The sequence below is a fragment of the Ahaetulla prasina genome, chromosome 1, assembly GCF_028640845.1.
Source record: "Ahaetulla prasina isolate Xishuangbanna chromosome 1, ASM2864084v1, whole genome shotgun sequence".
Taxonomy (NCBI): domain Eukaryota; kingdom Metazoa; phylum Chordata; class Lepidosauria; order Squamata; family Colubridae; genus Ahaetulla; species Ahaetulla prasina.
In genome coordinates, this window is record NC_080539.1 from 240855574 (window position 1) to 240872679 (window position 17106).

General features: G+C 39.4%; 1 protein-coding gene across 2 annotated transcripts in view; it reads left to right on the forward strand.

The window, feature by feature from the left end:
* The first annotated feature begins 2754 nt into the window (after positions 1-2754).
* Positions 2755-17106, forward strand: part of ACTR3 (actin related protein 3) — a 49907-nt gene continuing 35555 nt past the window's right edge. Inside the window, exon 1 of one of the 2 annotated variants that reach the window (XM_058194374.1) lies at positions 2755-3019. In XM_058194374.1, coding sequence (XP_058050357.1) covers positions 2976-3019 — 44 coding nt within the window. In that variant the 5' untranslated portion in view covers positions 2755-2975. The remainder of the gene's footprint in view (positions 3020-17106) is intronic. The other variant, XM_058194365.1, reaches the window with a different exon arrangement.

Genomic DNA, 17106 nt, shown 5'->3' on the forward strand with positions numbered 1-17106 from the left:
AAAGGTGACCAACAAGCAAATGCCGGAGTGCATAAGACCAGATATGTCACTAGAAAGAAAAATCATGAAACTGCATCTGACTTACTGTGCCCATGACATGTTGTGTCTTGTCCGCTCTCACCGCAGCCGGGGTCTGCTTATCTGCTCCCGAACACGGAGGAATGTATGCCTCCCGACCCGAGTCCTGGCTCCATGCCCAAGCAGGCTGCAGAGGAGGGAGCATCCCCCGGCCCCAGCCCTGGCTCCATGCCCAGGCAAACGGAGCAGCTAGACCCCTCCCCCTCCTCCACAGCATGTGAGCCTGAGGAAAGTTTACTTCCAACAACAGCTGATTGGAGTGACCCTCGCATCAGAAGATTGGATAGGCGGAGGCAACAGAAGGAAGGGAGGGGCAGGCCTTAATGAGTGCTGAGTCATGGAGCCACACCCCATGGCCTATATAAAGGATCTGCTTTCTGGCAGTCTCTGAGTCAGGCAAAGTCGAACTTATCTTGCTGAAGTCACTTACTGGTCTCCTGCCTGCTCTGAGGACTTTGCTAGGACTTTGGGCAGAGCTGCAGAGGCAAGCCTGATTCGGATTTCCCTGACCCGGCCGTCAGCGGAGGAGTGGGACACGACATGACATGTGGAGAATTGGCAGTAAAAGGAAACCAGGCTGCCAAAGAATACGGTGGCTGGACACCATCAAAGATGACATCACCAGAGCACAAAAAAACTCAAAAGAAGTAGTGCAAGATTGGAAGATGTAGAGAGACCTGGCCCATAAAATTGCCAAGAGTTGGAAGTGACTGAATGGATAACACTGTGTTCAAGCAAGCAAGAAGGCATCTGTGCCATAAAGGTGATGTTAGTATCATATGCTGAACCACAAACTAGATAACCACATGTTGACTTAATGTGTTGTGAGCAATTAACTAGGGTGGTTAGTTTGGGGTTCTGATGGAATCTGGACCAGGAAAGTTGAGGTATTGAGTAACTTGTTGGCCAGTGAACCCTAGATATACATTTATGGAAGCACAAGTCGGTTTTATGGTCCTTGGCACTTGTCTTGGATGATCTGTTCTACCTCTTAATCTCAAATATATACTCAAGATTCATTTATAAACAAATTTATAAAATGAATGCTCCCTGGTTTTGAAATATATCTTAAAAGAATTGCATTTATTTTTTCTGCGTTTAGAAGAGCAGTCAAGACATATTTCTTTTGTCATGCTTTTAATGCTGAATCAACTATTCTGAATTTTTTAATATTTATTTTATTATTTTTTATATTTTTTATTTCATCTTCTTTACAGTTGGCAAGCTTCAGTACAGGATTCAGACTGGTAGAAAGATTAGGTTTTAATCAAGTAGATAAATTGCTTAGGAAAAAGTCAAGGCTGCAAGAATTGTTCAATTGGCTAACCCAAATGCAACTGAAAGGTAATATAAAAATGTACTTGTATGTCTTTGTATATTAAATTACATGACAATAGCTAAATAGCTTAATCTGTATTCAGAGACACTCAGTCATATCTAGTCAATCCTTGGATGGAAGACCACAAGGAAATCTCATGTTTAACTTGGAATTTAAGAAAAAAAATCCCACAAGATTTAATAATTTTATAAGAACTTTTTGAGACACTCATTAATTTTATATATACTTGGTTGAAAACGACCATGGAGCCTCCGCCTTCCCCATCCTTTCGCTTGTATCCTGGGCCCTTCAGGGTGAGATGGATTTAGAGATACGGATAGAAATGCCGGGCCAAGTCGAAAAAGCATCCGACAAAGGACTTCCTTTCGCTCTGAAAGAGGCGTGCAAATTCTGCCTAGTATGCAAGCATTAAGGCTACTGCAGCTCTGCAAAACGACTGCCTTTTAAAAGCCGGGATTCTGAAAGCGGCCAGTTAGGAAGGTGGTCAAAGAATAGAATTAGAATTTTTTTTTATTGGCCAAGTGTGATTGCATACACAAGGAATTTGTTTTGGTGCATATGCTCTCAGTGTACATAAAAGAAAAGAAAAAGAAAAAAAAACCTTCATCAAAGGTACAACATTTACAACACAAATGATGGTCATAGGTTGCAATTTAACCCTTAATGATAGCAAGAAAAAGTTACAGTCATACAGTCATAAGTGGAAAGAGATTGGTGATGAAAACGATGAGAAGATTAATAGTAGTGTAGATTTAGTAAATAGTTTGACATTGTTGAGGGAATTATTTGTTTAGCAGAGTGATGGCCTTCGGGGAAAAACTGTTCTTGTGTCTAGTTGTTCTGGTGTGCAGTGCTCTATAGCGTCGTTTTGAGGGTAGGAGTTGAAACAGTTTATGTCCAGGATGTGAGGGATCTGTAAATATTTTCACGGCCCTCTTCTTGATTCGTGCAGTATACAGGTCCTCCATGGAAGGCAGGTTGGTAGCAATTATTTTTTCTGCAGTTCTAATTATCCTCTGAAGTCTGTGTCTTTCTTGTTGAAAGAGGATTCCATCACGCGTTTTAAAAATGCCGTAAATATTAAACCATGACATTTGTGTCACTGGATAAAACGAGGACGGCGACTCAAGTCAGCCGCTGATCCTCCAGCGGCCAGCGCCAACAAAGTGAAAAGGGGGAAGAACACGAGAGGAGCGGCCGCCCGCGTCTCTTTTCCGCCCCCGGACAGTGCGCTTCTCCTAAAGAGGCGTCCTTAGTTTGACGCGCCCGCCCGCTCGCTCTGCCTCTTTCCGCGGCGCCCCTCCCATGCCCGCGTTCAGAGTGGGAGGGAGCGACGGAAGAGGCGGCCATCTTGGGCTCCCTCGCCGGGGCTGTGCGTGTGCGAGCGGCGAGGGTGGGGGGGGAGGGAGGCAAGCCAAGCCAAGGCTGGGGTAAGGGAGTGACTCGCTCCTTTGCGGAAGTGGTGCCTTCACTCCCCCAGAGTGGAAGAAGGAGAGAGAAAGAGAGGCCCGTGGGGTCGTCGGCACCTTTCCTCAGCGGCGTCTCAAACCCGTGGAGGATGGCAGGGCGGCTCCCGGCCTGCGTGGTGGACTGTGGCACCGGGTGAGCCTAGAAAGAGAGAGAGAGAGAGAGAGAAAAGAGAGAGAGATGAATGGGCGACTGGGCGCGCGGCAGCGGCGGAGGCTGACAGTTGGCTTCCAGCGCCGGAGAGGGCGGGGAAGGGAAGCGGCCGGGCTGCCTCTGCCTTTCATTGGGGCGCGTGGAGCGAGACGAGGCTTCTCTTGCCGTCTCTTCTCCCCCACCTCCCCACAATCGCCGGGCATGGCAGGGCTTCCTGCCCCTCACTCAGCCAGCCACCCCCCCTCCCTTACCGATGCTATTTGGGGGTGGCAGGTGGGGAGGGGAGGAGGAGGGTATTACCGACTGCCGGGCCGACTGGCTTCTTCCCGGCAGCTCTTTTTCTGCCTTTCGGCGTCGGCCGTCAGAGGCGAGGTTTTTGTGGGCAGAAGGGGCGAGTCCACGCCCTAAACTGCCCGGGTTCAAACTGGTCCCCTCGGCAACCCCCGTTTTCCAGTCCTGCGGGAGGCTTCGGCCTTTGCCAGAAGGAAGGCTTGCATTGTGTCCTCCTGATAAAAGTTAACCGAGGTGGCCAGCGGTCTTAATTCATTGTGTGGGCTTTGCGAGGATGACAGAGCGCCTTCCGCGGCTGGGAAGGAGACCCTTTTGGCCCGCTGAGTCTAGCATTTCCGAGACACCCCCCCCCTTTTTTTACCCCCCCTTCTTGGAGGGAGGAGGGTTGCAAGAGATTGGATTTGGATTTTTGCTGTTGCATCGGTCCAAGGAGTTTTTCCTGCATTGCTGTTAGGATGCAATTTTGGAGAAGAACGTCTGCAGCCTTAATTTCGTTTAGGAAATAGCCATGGGGGGGGGGCAGGTTTAAAAAAAAATCAGCGCCAGCCTTTCTCGGGTCAAACTGGCCTGTGTATAATTTTCAACTAAGTTCAGTATACCGGGCCGAGGGGAGCCTTCAGATTGGTGGCTTCCTTTTGCAGTGCCATGATTTGTCCATATGTGCCATTTATTCAGCATTACTTCTCTCTGTGTGGGTGGAAAAAAAGTCTGCCCTCTCTAATGAGCAAGCGCAGAGGAACTTCCTTAGTTTTGTCAAAGGCGCTTCCTCCTTTCAGGCTTTTATACCTTATAAGGCAGTTTTCAGTGACAAACCTGAACCAAATCCTTTTGAGAAACCACTTTTCTTATTTTGTAATTACTAATTAATGTGGAGAAAAGGCGCTCAACGTTGCTATTTTCTAACATGACACTTATATAAAAGAACTTCAATGACATTTCTTTCAGGGAAGAGCAGGCATGGAGGATAGCACTGGAGATTTATCTAGGAAGCAAAGACTTCCTGGTACATAGGTACTTTTATGTCCTTACAGTTTCTTAAGGAACTGAGTTGAAGCGACTTCATTTTGTGCTTTCATTTTGCTTCATGCTAATAAAGATGTGTTTCATAGAAAATTCTGCATGCAAGTTGGTTGTTGCAGCAGTAGCTCAATATAATTGCAAGTAAAACACTTTTAACTAATCATTCATCCATCAGCCATAGTTTTCTGTTTAAAAATGGTTAATTACATTAAAAAAATATTTTGAGAAATGTGTCATCAAACAACATTCTTTGGAAACTGTTACCTTATCTTTCCATTTGAAAAACAAATCAAAACGTATCTACATAAGGAATATGATTGCGATAGTTCACTTAAATAGAGCACAGAATATACAGTTGGATGTAAAACTGCAATAAATTACAATTTGTACTGGTTGCTGTTCTGCTGCCTATAGTAATTTACGAGATATGTGTAAGTACATTGAAATTACAGTACAGTGTTCATTGTAATACACTAATTAAAGAACATGTCCTTTTTTTCATATGAAACTGTTTTTGCATATTGAGAGGCTAACTATACCAATAGGGATCTCTGGTGACATGTTTCATTTGTAAATTTGTGCATAAATGAAAATGATGGGAAATAATCAAAAGAGAGAAAGGAATTTAGTTTTAGATTCTGCAAAGGGGGCTATCAATGAATGCACAGTCATTGGTGTGCAAAGCGCAGCATCTTTTAATTAGTAACTATGATTACACAATTTCTAAATTGAAATGTGTCAGTGGCCCTGAAAAATCTGGACTTTTGAGATCACAAGCTTTAAAACATTAGATCTGAACATTAGAGAATTAGAACTCCAATATATTTTAAAGATGCATCTATTTTATAATCTCTTAGTATCACTGTATAGACAGACCCTATCTTTTTCTTCAGGTGACTATATACCCCAATTCTATATGTGCATATGTAAATTTGTGCACGTTTCCACTGTATTCTGCTAGTCTTACATATTGGTCTCAAAATATGAGGGGAATAGATTTAAATATTAAAGGGAAAAGGCTGGATAGCCTGTTATGCTAATATAATGTGTAATATGAAAATGTTTTAGAATTGCTTTAGAAAATTTACCACATATATTTATGCCTTATTAACTTTGGGTACAGTTTTAAATATTTGAATAATTACTAGGTTCCACTGTTGGTTAAAATGTTTCATTATAGTATTGTACACTTTGAAAATGTGTTACTACATTTATTATTGCTGTAGTTCACAGTTAAAAGTGCAAAGAATTATAGGTAGTCCTCAACATATGACCACAATTGAGCCCAAAATTTATGTTGCTAAGTGAGAAATTTGTTAAGTGAGTTTTGCCTCATTTTACAACTTTTCTCACCACATTTGTTGAGTGAATCACTGCAGTTCTTACATTAGTAACATGGTTGTTTAGTGATTCTGGTTTCCCCATTGACTTAGCTTGTCAGAAGGTTGCAAAGAGGATTACGTGACTCCGGGACACTGCAACCATCATCAATAAGAACCAGTTGTCAAACATTCGAATGTAAGTTATGTGACCATGGGGATGCTGCAATGGTCATAAGTGTGGAAAATGGTCAGACCACTTTATTCAGTGCTATTGCAACTTTGAACGGTCATTAAATGAACTGTTGTAAGTTGAGGACTACCTGTAGTGGCTTCCAGGGCACTTGTATTTTGCAGCATTCACTTTATGTCCAAGAGATGTATTGGAGAACAGCAAAACTAAAATACTTCCTATTGCATCAGGAATACATTGAGGTTCCTGAATTAAGTGCATGAGAAATTTTAAAATGTGACACAGTGTCTATTGAAGTAAAAAATTAGAATGTGATTGGCGTGAAATGTTGAAGTATAGCTTAATTCAGACTTTATATTAAACCAAGTTTACTATATGAGTTTAAGTATGGACTAGATGATATTAATCTGATCTGCTTTAATTTGGAATCCTGCATTGATCAGGAGATTAATGACATAAAAGTCTGCTTCAACTTCCGGGATTCTGGGATTGCAAAATGATGTTTGAATATTTGTGAATGATTTGAATATGTACCTAAAATGTGCTTATTGAATTACATTTAGAGAAAAGGAATATTCCTGAATTTACCATATTTTATAAATTTATTATGTAATCTTTTTCATCTGTATATCAGGATGTTTAAGTGAATATTTATTATGGGTTGTTGTTGATTAATATTTTAAATTACTTTTGAGATTAAACATCCTGTGTGATATATTACTAAATGTGATTCAGATTGTAGTTGCATTAAATGAGAAAACATGTTGCATGTGCATTTATCAATATATTTTATAAAAATTGTGCACTTGGTTGCTTATGCAGAATTCCCACTAATTTTAGTGCTTTTAAATATGTGTGAGCAAGCTCAGAATTGTTATACATGATAAAAATAATAATAGCTGCAGAAAAAATGGAATTAGTAAAAACATGAATCAAAAGTCTTAAAAGTTTGTATCTTTAGGCCAAGCTGCACAAGTGATGTTGCATTGTATACTAAGGACCACACTCCAGAAGTAGAAAGGGCAAGAGGACCCCAATGTGGAAAATGGTTTTCAGGAATAAAATAGTGCATAAAGCTTCTTTGTAAATTCATCCTAAGGGCTCAATTTTTTCACTCCTGCTTTAGGCCTCAGAACTTTTTCAAGAGACCATATACAGTTTGTCACAGAAGTAAGCACATACCCTCACATTATGTAAATATTTAAGTATATCTTTTCATGTGGCAACATTGAAGAGATGATACTTAGCTACAATGTAAAGTAGTGAGTATACAGCTTGTATAACAGTGTAAATGTGCTGTCCCCTCAAAATAACGCAACACACAGCCATTAATGTCTAAACTGCTGGCAACAAAAGTGAATACACCCCTAAGTGATAATGTCCAAATGGGGCCCAAGTAGCGGTTTTCCCTCCCTGGTGTCATGTGACGCATTAGTGTTACAAGGTATCAGGTGTGAAGGGAGAGCAGGTGTGTTAAATTTGGTGTTATTGCTCTCACTTTCTCATACTGGTCACTGGAAATTCAACATGGCACCTCTTGGCAATGAACTCTGAGGATCTGAAAAAATAAACTGTTACTCTACATAAAATGGCCTAGGATATAAGAAGGTTGCCAAGACCCTGAAACTGAGATGCAGCACGGTGGCCAAGACCATACAACGGTTTAACAGGACAGGTTCCACTCAGAACAGGCTTCGCCATGGTTAACCAAAGAAGTTGAGTGCCCGTGCTCCGTGTCATATCCAGAGGTTGGCTTTGGGAAATAGATGTATGAGTGCTGCCAGCATTGCTGCAGAAGTTGAAGGGGTGGGGGTCAGCCTGTCAATGCTTAGACCATAAGCTGCACACTGCATCAGATTGGTCTGCAGGACTGTAGTCCCAGAAGGAAGCCTCTTCTAAAGATGATTCACAAGAAAGCCCGCAAACGGTTTACTGCAGACAAGCAGACTTAGGACATGGATTCCTGTTGTCCAAAGAGACCAAGATAAACTTATTTGGTTCAGATGGTGTCAAGCATGTGTGATGGCAACCAGGTGAGGTGTACAAGGGCAAGTGTGTCTTCCCTATAGTCAAGCATTAGTGGTAGGACTGTCATGGTATGGGGCTGCATGAATGCTGCCAGCACTGGGGAGCTAAAGTTCATTGAGGGAACCATGAATGCCAACATATAATGTGACATACTGAAGCAGAGCATGATCCCCTCTTTTTGGAGACTGGGCCATAGGGCAGTATTCCAACATGATAATGATCCCAAACGCACCTCCAAAATGACCACTGCCTTGCTAAAGAAACAGGGTAAAGGTGATGGACTAGCCAAGCATGTCTCCAGACCTAAACCCTATTGAGCATCTGTGGGGCATCCTGAAATGGAAGGTAGAGGTGCGCAAGGTCTCTAACATCCACCAGCTCCATGATGTCGTCATGGAGGAGTGGAAGAGGACTCCAGTGGCAGGCAACCTGTGAAGCTCTGATGAACTCTATGCCCAAGAGGATTAAGGCAGTGCTGGAAAATAATGGTGGCCACAAAAAATATTGACACTTTGAGCCCCATTTGGACATTATTTGGACATATTGTTAGGGGTGTACGCACTTTTGTTGCCACCAGTTTAGACATTAATGACTGTGTATTGCATTATTTTGAGAGGACAGCACATTTACATTGTTATACAAGCTGTATACTCACTACTTTACATTGTAGCCAACTGTCATTTCTTCAGTGTTGTCACATGAAAAGATACTTAAATATTTACAAAATGTGAGGGGATGTACTCACTTCTGTGACATACTGTAAATATTCTACTCATAAAGCTACACGTATATTCCCAATAGATAATATAGAATGGTTAAAATAAGATTGAAAGAAAAGTTGAGTGGTTATTATTTGGTCTTGCTAATAAAAACTAATTTCTTGCCAAGTCGCTATACATTATCAAAATCTGCCTTGGTTTAGGAATCTGGATTTTGGATGATTTTAGGGATATTGTACACAGAAAAGCAAGGAAGACAGAAGACATGAAAGTTCATTGTGTGTCTGGAAACCATATATTATTTTAAGTAGACCAGTGTGTCAATAGCTAGTTAGAAATAGTTTTCCCAGCATTGCTTACTAAGTGCCTGAATTAACTTCCTGAACAGTTACAACTAACAATTACTGCAAAAAATGTGCTTTATCTTAGGAAGACATTTAGAACTTGATAGCATAAACTACATAGGTCTCCTAGCTAAATTGCTTTTTCTGAACATTACAGTATGAATAATCTCATGTTGAAAATAGAAAATGTACTTCACTGAGTGACTGTGAAGTCACTCCTCACCCAGCCTACCTATGTATGGTTATGGGGGAAATGGAAGAGCATGTGCTTCTATGTTACATTGAGTGTTTGGAGGAAGTTGGGGTATAAAACTAACACACTTATATCCTCTCTTTTATGCAGTACAATAAATTCTTTGTTTAGCAGCCCCCCTTTTTAGTGGATGTAATAGATTGTGGTATATTTATGTACAGGGATTCTCCCCCTGCCCCAAATAGCAGCCAAATTTATTGCTTCAAAGTCTTGATTTGAAGAAGGCAGCTAAACATATATTAATTACCAGTCTGTGCTGTTATTAACAGCAGCTGCCTGCAATTACTGCAGGTTCAAGCCCCACCAGGCCCAAGGTTGACTCAGCCTTCCATCCTTTATAAGGTAGGTAAAATGAGGACCCAGATTGTTGGGGGCAATAAGTTGACTTTGTATATAATATACAAATGGATGAAGACTATTGCTTGACATAGTGTAAGCTGCCCTGAGTCTTCTGAGAAGGGCGGGATATAAATGCAAATCTTTAAAAAAAAATTACATACTAATAGAATAGAATGTTACATAATTTGTGGTTAATTTGTGTGTGTGTATGTACCCTAATGCTATCAAGTTGGTATGTTTTAAGTATTTGTAAACTCAATAAATATGCTTAATAATATAAAAGAAAAACATAGCCAACTAATGATAGTGTAGTATTTGTAGTGTTGTATTTAACCATAGCAATTCAGTGCTGTAAGTACGTAATAGTGCAATTTTCACATATATCCTGCTTTTCTAAGATTTGTTATTTTCATCCTTTTTATCAGATAGCAGTGTTACAAAGCACAATTGACTATATTTTCAGATATATTGAAAAAAAGATTTTTGGTGGCGCTTCAAAAAACTCAAGATTGTGGCCCCTGCAGATGTCCCTGATGTTGAGGCTATTGCTACATTTATTTCTTTACATCATACCTTTATCATTTCTATAAATAACTTAAGACAACAAATATACTTAATACTCCTTCCTCTTTCTATTTTATCCACCACAACAACAACCCTGTGAGATGGGTTTGGCTAAGAGAGAGTCTCCCAAAGTCTCCCAACTGGGGTTTCAGTCTAAGGCAGGACTAGAACTCTTACATTTCTAGTGTAGTTTATTTTATTAACGTTATTTAAAATAATCAAACAATGGCTTCCCTAACAATGGGAAATAGAACTACTTAAGAATTGTGCACAACATGTGAAATAGGTCCCTTGCTATGCTTGAAGCCTGTTACAGATCTACTTTTTTTTGAATCATTAAAATAGCTATATTTTCAGGCTTGCTGGGAACAAACCAAAGTGTTTCTGTGCATCCATGCACTTGTAATCAATTAGGAGTACCGTTTGAAACAGCTGTAAAAGCCTTTTAAACAATTGCTTTATCCATATTACTTGTCAACAAATAATAGTTGCCAATATTCCCCAATATTGATATGTTGTGTAGAATTCCTTAATAACTCTTTAAAAACTGACAATTAGAATACATAGTGCAGTATATAGAATCATCAAGTAAAACCTATTATATGGTGAATAACCATAGTAAAAAATGTTCAGTAAATGAAGCATTCTGCAGAGTTCATTTGTGAGTTTACATGCCTTGTTCAGCAGTAAATATTCAATGTGATTTCAGATCTGGTACAATGTTACAGGGGCTTCACTTGGTAGCACTTCAATAGCTGTAACATATTGCTTTCTGTGAACCTTTTCTTATTTGCTAGCTATGAATGTGAGAGTTGTAGTCCAGCAAATTGGGAAGATGTTAAAATATGTCAGACTGGACAAAGTCATTCAGATGAAACTCGCACATATGGAAGTGAATAGTCTGTTACTTCCTATCGCTTGAATTATTGTTGCTTTACAATTGTCTCTTTATAGTACTGACAGAATTGGGCATGCATCGTTATATGCACATTCTCTCCTGTCTTTCTCAGATTGTAATTCCAATGTAATTTCATAGGCTAAAATACATATTTTGGTGGCTTTTTAAAAATTATAATACTCCCTCCAGCTCTAATCTCTTCTGCTTCAGTGTCGCCCTGAGTCAACTGAGGCAATCGAGCTGATTGATTTGAAAAACTCTATGCTAGGATTACCAATCTGGAATCCAAAAATCCAGGAAATCAACCAAATGCCACCTCAGATGTGGTAATGCTACCATTTGCTAATATGGATCAGTGATAGCCATTGATAAGAAATTTATTGCTTAAGTTTTTAATCTTGAGTGTTTATTAGCCCCCATAAGCATATCTACACTGGGCTATTAGCTAATGTGTAAATATTATTTGAAAAGACTAATATTCGTTGCAACAGTAATTAGTGAACTGAGTAAAGCCAGTCTGTGGTTTGTCTGCTTAGTGTTGCCTCTATTCCCTCTTCTTCTTTATAAATTAACAAAGGGTTATTTGTCTGCAACCTTGAAGTATCAGTTTCTTCCTCCAACTTCACAGACTTTACAAATGGCAGTTAGAGTTGTAGTTCCTTATTTTAAATCCACATTAGTACTTAACTAAGAAATCTGCAGACCAATATGCACCATCGCAGCCAACAATTACTTGAAAAGGTATTTTGATGAATGTTTTAAAGGAAAACCTACTTTTAAATAAATGAGGTAGATATTACTTGTATTGTTTATATGAATTTCACATTTACCTAAATTAATTTTTAACTGAATTATATCACCTTGTCCTATATATGAATAACTTCAGAGCAGGTATTTGTTAGTTACTATTTAGCAGGACTTGAATAATATTTGAATTCTAAACGTCTTATTTCTTCAATAGCATTCTTAGCTGTAATTTGTCTATTAAATTTTTATTAACTAGCTATATTGGAGAATTTCAGTTTATAATATTAAACCTTTAATAGTGTGATTAAAAACTATAACAACAAAAAGTAAACGTGAATAGCTATATATTATCACTGGTACCAACTCAAGAATCTAATAACACTTAACTTTTAAGAGCCCAGTGGAAATTTTTGTCTTAAAAACTTTAAAAAAAGGTGAGCACCAACTGGACCTCTGTGGAAGTGAGTCAATTTCCTGAGGTGCGGTCCACCACAGAGAAGAACTTTTCCTCTGCCATTAGCACCTCTTGAATCTGGGAAACGCCCAATATTCCCTGTTGGGATGAGCACACTGGACAGGTTGGTTCTATTTGGAGGATATGTTCCTGCAGATGTAGGGCTTTTAAGGTTAATAACTACACTGTAACCACAATTGCAGCTGAAGCTAGTGCTATTCTGCAGTATCAGTGTTATGTGCTTGCAGTTGTTCTCATCTGCTAATGTGAATAGCTTCATCTGTACCAATTGCATTTTCCAAATAGTTGTAATAGTCCGTTGTAATGCTAGGAGTGTGAATAAGCATTACCAAAACCTCTTGTAGGTATGTAGATCTAAAGCTAGTAAATCAGACACAGTTGGTTTGTTGATTAACAACCATATTATTGATCATTGAAATCAAATGACTTAGTGGCTAGGAAAACAAGTTTAAAACATCACAATAGGAATAAAATCAGCATTAAAAAAATGATGATGAATTTAGACACCTGCTTTCTAGATCCATGCCTCTGTTGGCTAACTAAAGCTGCCTGGTGGTGATGGGAGGTCAGAGTTCTAACAGCAGAATCCCTCCTTTGGTGAGGAAGTTGATCTACTACCTCTTGAGGAGGTACTGGTTTACCCTCTCCTCAAAAAATCATAATTGGACCTTACCATACTGGGCAATTTTTTAGTGTTATGCAACCTCCTTCTGGTGAAGGTAATTGAGAAGGTGGTTACAGAACAGCCTTGGGACCCAAGATAAAGTGGATTAATTGGACCTCTTTCAGTCAGGATTCAGGCCTGAGTATAGGTCAGAAATGGCTTTGGTTCATTTTCAGTGACCTCTTCAAGGGACATGTTTGGGGATCTGTATCCATGCTTGACCTTTTGATGGCCTTAGGTACCATTGGTCATTATATCCCTCTGGATTGGCTCAGATGGTTGGGGGGAGGTGGCCCAGGGTTGTACTGGTTTACCTCCTTCCTCAATTCCAGTTGGTGCTAATTAGATGTCTCACCCTTGGCCCCTAGTATGTGGAATGCTCCAGGTTTTTTGCTCTCTGGTGCAAAATACAGTGGCATGGACAGTTATATGTACAGCTAGAATGAGACACATTACACCACTATTCTTTGAGCTGCATTAATTAGTTACTAGTTTGTTTCCAAGTTCAATTAAAGATGCTGTTAATATCCTTTTATTATTGGGGTTGGATTATTTGAGGGACAGTCTTTTCTAAGGTACTTCTGCCCATTCCATGAGGTGGATCCCATCTGCTAAGGAACTACACCTGGTGGGACCCAGGATGCAAGGCTTTTCTACCAAGGCCCCTGCCCTTTGGGAACATCATCACCCCCAGGGTGAAATTGGCTCCATCTTTTGGAAGTTCCTCAAAAACTCTGCAACATCACTTGAACACCATCAGCATTGACCAATCAGTCAATTGCAAAAGACAGCTTTGCTTGTAACACCTTACATCAGGGGTGTCAAACTCAAGGCCTGGGGGCCGGATCCGGCCTGTGGAGTGCTTAGATCTGGCCCGTGGGGCCACCCTGGAAACAAAAGGACTGGCCCGCGATGCCTTTGTCAGCCAAATTGGAGCTCGGGCGGGCCTCAGGCAGCCTTCCTAAGCTCCATTTTCGCTGGCAGAAAGTTGCAGGAGGCTATTGCAGCCAAAAATGGAGTTTGGGAGACTCTTTTCGCTGGCAGAGTGCTCTGGCCACCACAGACACCTCCAATACAAGTGATGTCGAGCTGGCCATGCCTACTCTGGCCACACCCAACCTGACTCCCCGAGGTCAAACACAACCCTGATATGGCCCTCAATGAAATTGAGATTGATACCCTTGCCTTACATCCTTATAACACCTTACTTGTAACCTTTTAATACTATCAAGCAACAGTATGTGCTTATCCCAGATCCTTAGCAAGGATTTAATAGGTGGATAAAAATATCAAATTCAGTCCAAGCATTTGGCTGACTGTCAAACCATAATAATGTTTTTAATTGTAGATTATTATTTTTTTTAAAATACTTTAGGGTCTTTATTGTAGCTGGTCCAGAATCACAGTTTGTGAGATGGGTGGCATATAAATATGATAAAAATAACAGTTCAAAGCAAACATGGACTGGTTAGAAAGAATAGTTCTGTTTTCAGCATCTTTCTAAATGTGATCAGGGAGGGCCAGCTTGATGCTACAGTGAGACTATTTTTCAAAAATGGTACTTCTACTGAGAAGGAGTGTATCCTGCAGAAATTGCAACACTCCTTGTTAGAGTTGAAGTCAGCTCCAACTTTCCCATCCAGACTTTCGCTGCCTCTAAACTTTGAGTCAGGAGTTCCATAACATCTCTGGCCTGGCATGCAATGCATAACAGATGATCCCTTACCATGGACTGCACAGTTAATTTATCCCTGTAGTCTCATGTTTGTTGAAAAGTGGGAAAGAAAAGAATGATTCCTAGTAGCACAGTAGCTATTTAATTATTCAGTATGTTTCCTCTGTATTGAATTGGAAACAATTGGAATATTTTAATGCTTATCCTTTCCTCGCAGTGTAGCCTGATTCAGTTCTTTAACTTAAAAATCTAGGAAGGTAAAAGGAACTATCTGATTCTGCAAAATGGCATTGGAATACTCTAGTTTCAAATACTGAATCAGATATAACAAATTATTCTGTGTAAGCTAAGTTGTATGTTACTTACTCAGAATATGAGATTATAATATATTGCCGATAACATTTCTGCAAGATAATTAAGACTAGTGTTTGTTATTAAATTGGAAATTAAAGATGTCCCATGATGATTCTTCAAAGAATTGTATATTTTCTTTTTCATGATTTAAAATAATGAGATTAAAAAAAATCCTTAAATATATTTGATTCAGTGCATCTTTTTCCTTGAAAAAAATCTAGATCTTAGTAATGCTGAGTATCATTACTTCTCTTGTTCTACTTGTCCATTATTTTCTTGCACAGTATAACTTTATATCCATCTTATTCTGAATGAGAAATTATTGTTTAAAATGAACTTTAGATCTTTGAACAATAAAGTAGTAAAAGAGCAAACAGGCTTGGTATTAGGTGTCCTCAGTGTCTGCCAATAACCATGTTTATTTTCATGATTCATTCTTCTACATTTTTGCTAGAGTAGCTATGAATATTTTTAGATATGCTGAACAGTGCAGTATAACATTTTTCTTCTAATCCTTAAAATACTTTGCAGAGGATAATTTCCTTCACAAGATACTAAATTTTATATAGTGTAGTGTATTCTGTTTTAGTTTTCCAAACTTATCATTTCTGGGTGTTGGAATATTGCTTGACTTATGTTCTTTTATTAGAACTTCTTTCACACTAACAGTCTGATCCTGAAAGTCTTTCTTTAAAGTAATTCCTGTTTAGTAGTATTGTGGTATCCTGCAAATGAGCAAGTGTAGAACTAAATATTAAATTTTCAGTTTCTTAGGGTATTTCAAAATTTACCAGCACATGTAATCCTTGGTTAACAATTGTTCTATTTAGCAACCGTTCAAAATTTTAAGATGGCGCTGAAAAAATAGTTTTATGACCAGTCCTCAAACTCATGCAGCATCCCTGCAATCATGTGATTGTGATTTGGAAGCTTTTCAACCAGTGTGTGTTTATGACTGTTGAAGCATCTCGAAGTTATGATTGCAATTTGGAAGCTTTACAGCTGGCTTCTGACAAGTCAAGTCAACAGAGAACCTGGCAAGTTGCAGTCATGTGATGTCTCCCTAAACTGTGGGTGATTTGCTTAATAGCCATAATGGGATTGATGTTAAGTTTGGCATGATCAAGTGATGTTCCATTTAATGACTGTCACTTAGCAATGGAATTGCTGTTCCCAATTGTGGCTGTTAAGTTAGGACTACCTTTCTCATCTTCATCTTTACATCTTCTTGTGAACAAAATTTGGGTGCTTGGCAGGTTGTTTATGATCTCATTGCAGTTCATCTGCCCTTCCCTCATCTTTGTCCTTTTGGCAACCCTAATTTTCCTTTGTCCTTTTGGCAACCCTAATTTTCACCACCTTTGCCTACTCCTGCTGTCTTTTTCCTTCCACTGCTGATGAGATACACCTGGCCTTTTGCAATCTCTATGCCAGGCATACTTCAACAGTAGCATGAGAAAGAGGATTGGGAGGGTCCCTTCCTTCCTGCCTGCCTGCCTGCCATCCAGCCATCCAAAGTGACTTCAAATTAGCAGTACATCAATAAAACAGATGATGGTAGGTAAATAGGTAGGTAGATAGATAGATAGATACACACACACATATATCTATGTGTGTACATATGCACACACAATAAAAACCTGGCACCAAAGTGAAGATTTCATATGCAGTCTTCTTATCCACCTCATCATATCCCATACCTGGGGGAGAAAGCCAGGCCTTTTCTGAAGTTTAGGAGCGTAGAACCCTGTCAAACTGCAAGAGTTGTTCAAATAAGTCTTGAAAGACTACCAGTATGTCTATTCACCGGTTTTATTTTCTAACATCTTTGGGGAACTCAAAGACATTCTCTTAAATAGAGATGATAGCAAAACCTGGTTATTTGGTTTCTGGGATGCCAGATTCTCAATTAATATTTTAAAATAAGCTTTAAAATTAAAAAAAAATGAGTGGGGATCCTAACTAGCACTAAGATTGCCCATAGTTACCATAGAAACATATTGCCTGTTTCTCTTATATATAGTTCACAAATTAGCTTTTTAGGTAGGGATATAATAGTATTGTACTTGCATGGCATCATTATATGAATGACTAAAGACTACATGACATACAAATAATAACCCTAACCTTCTTTTATGACTGATCTTTAAAAATGTCAGGTACAGGAAAAAGAGGAGGTGGCAAAT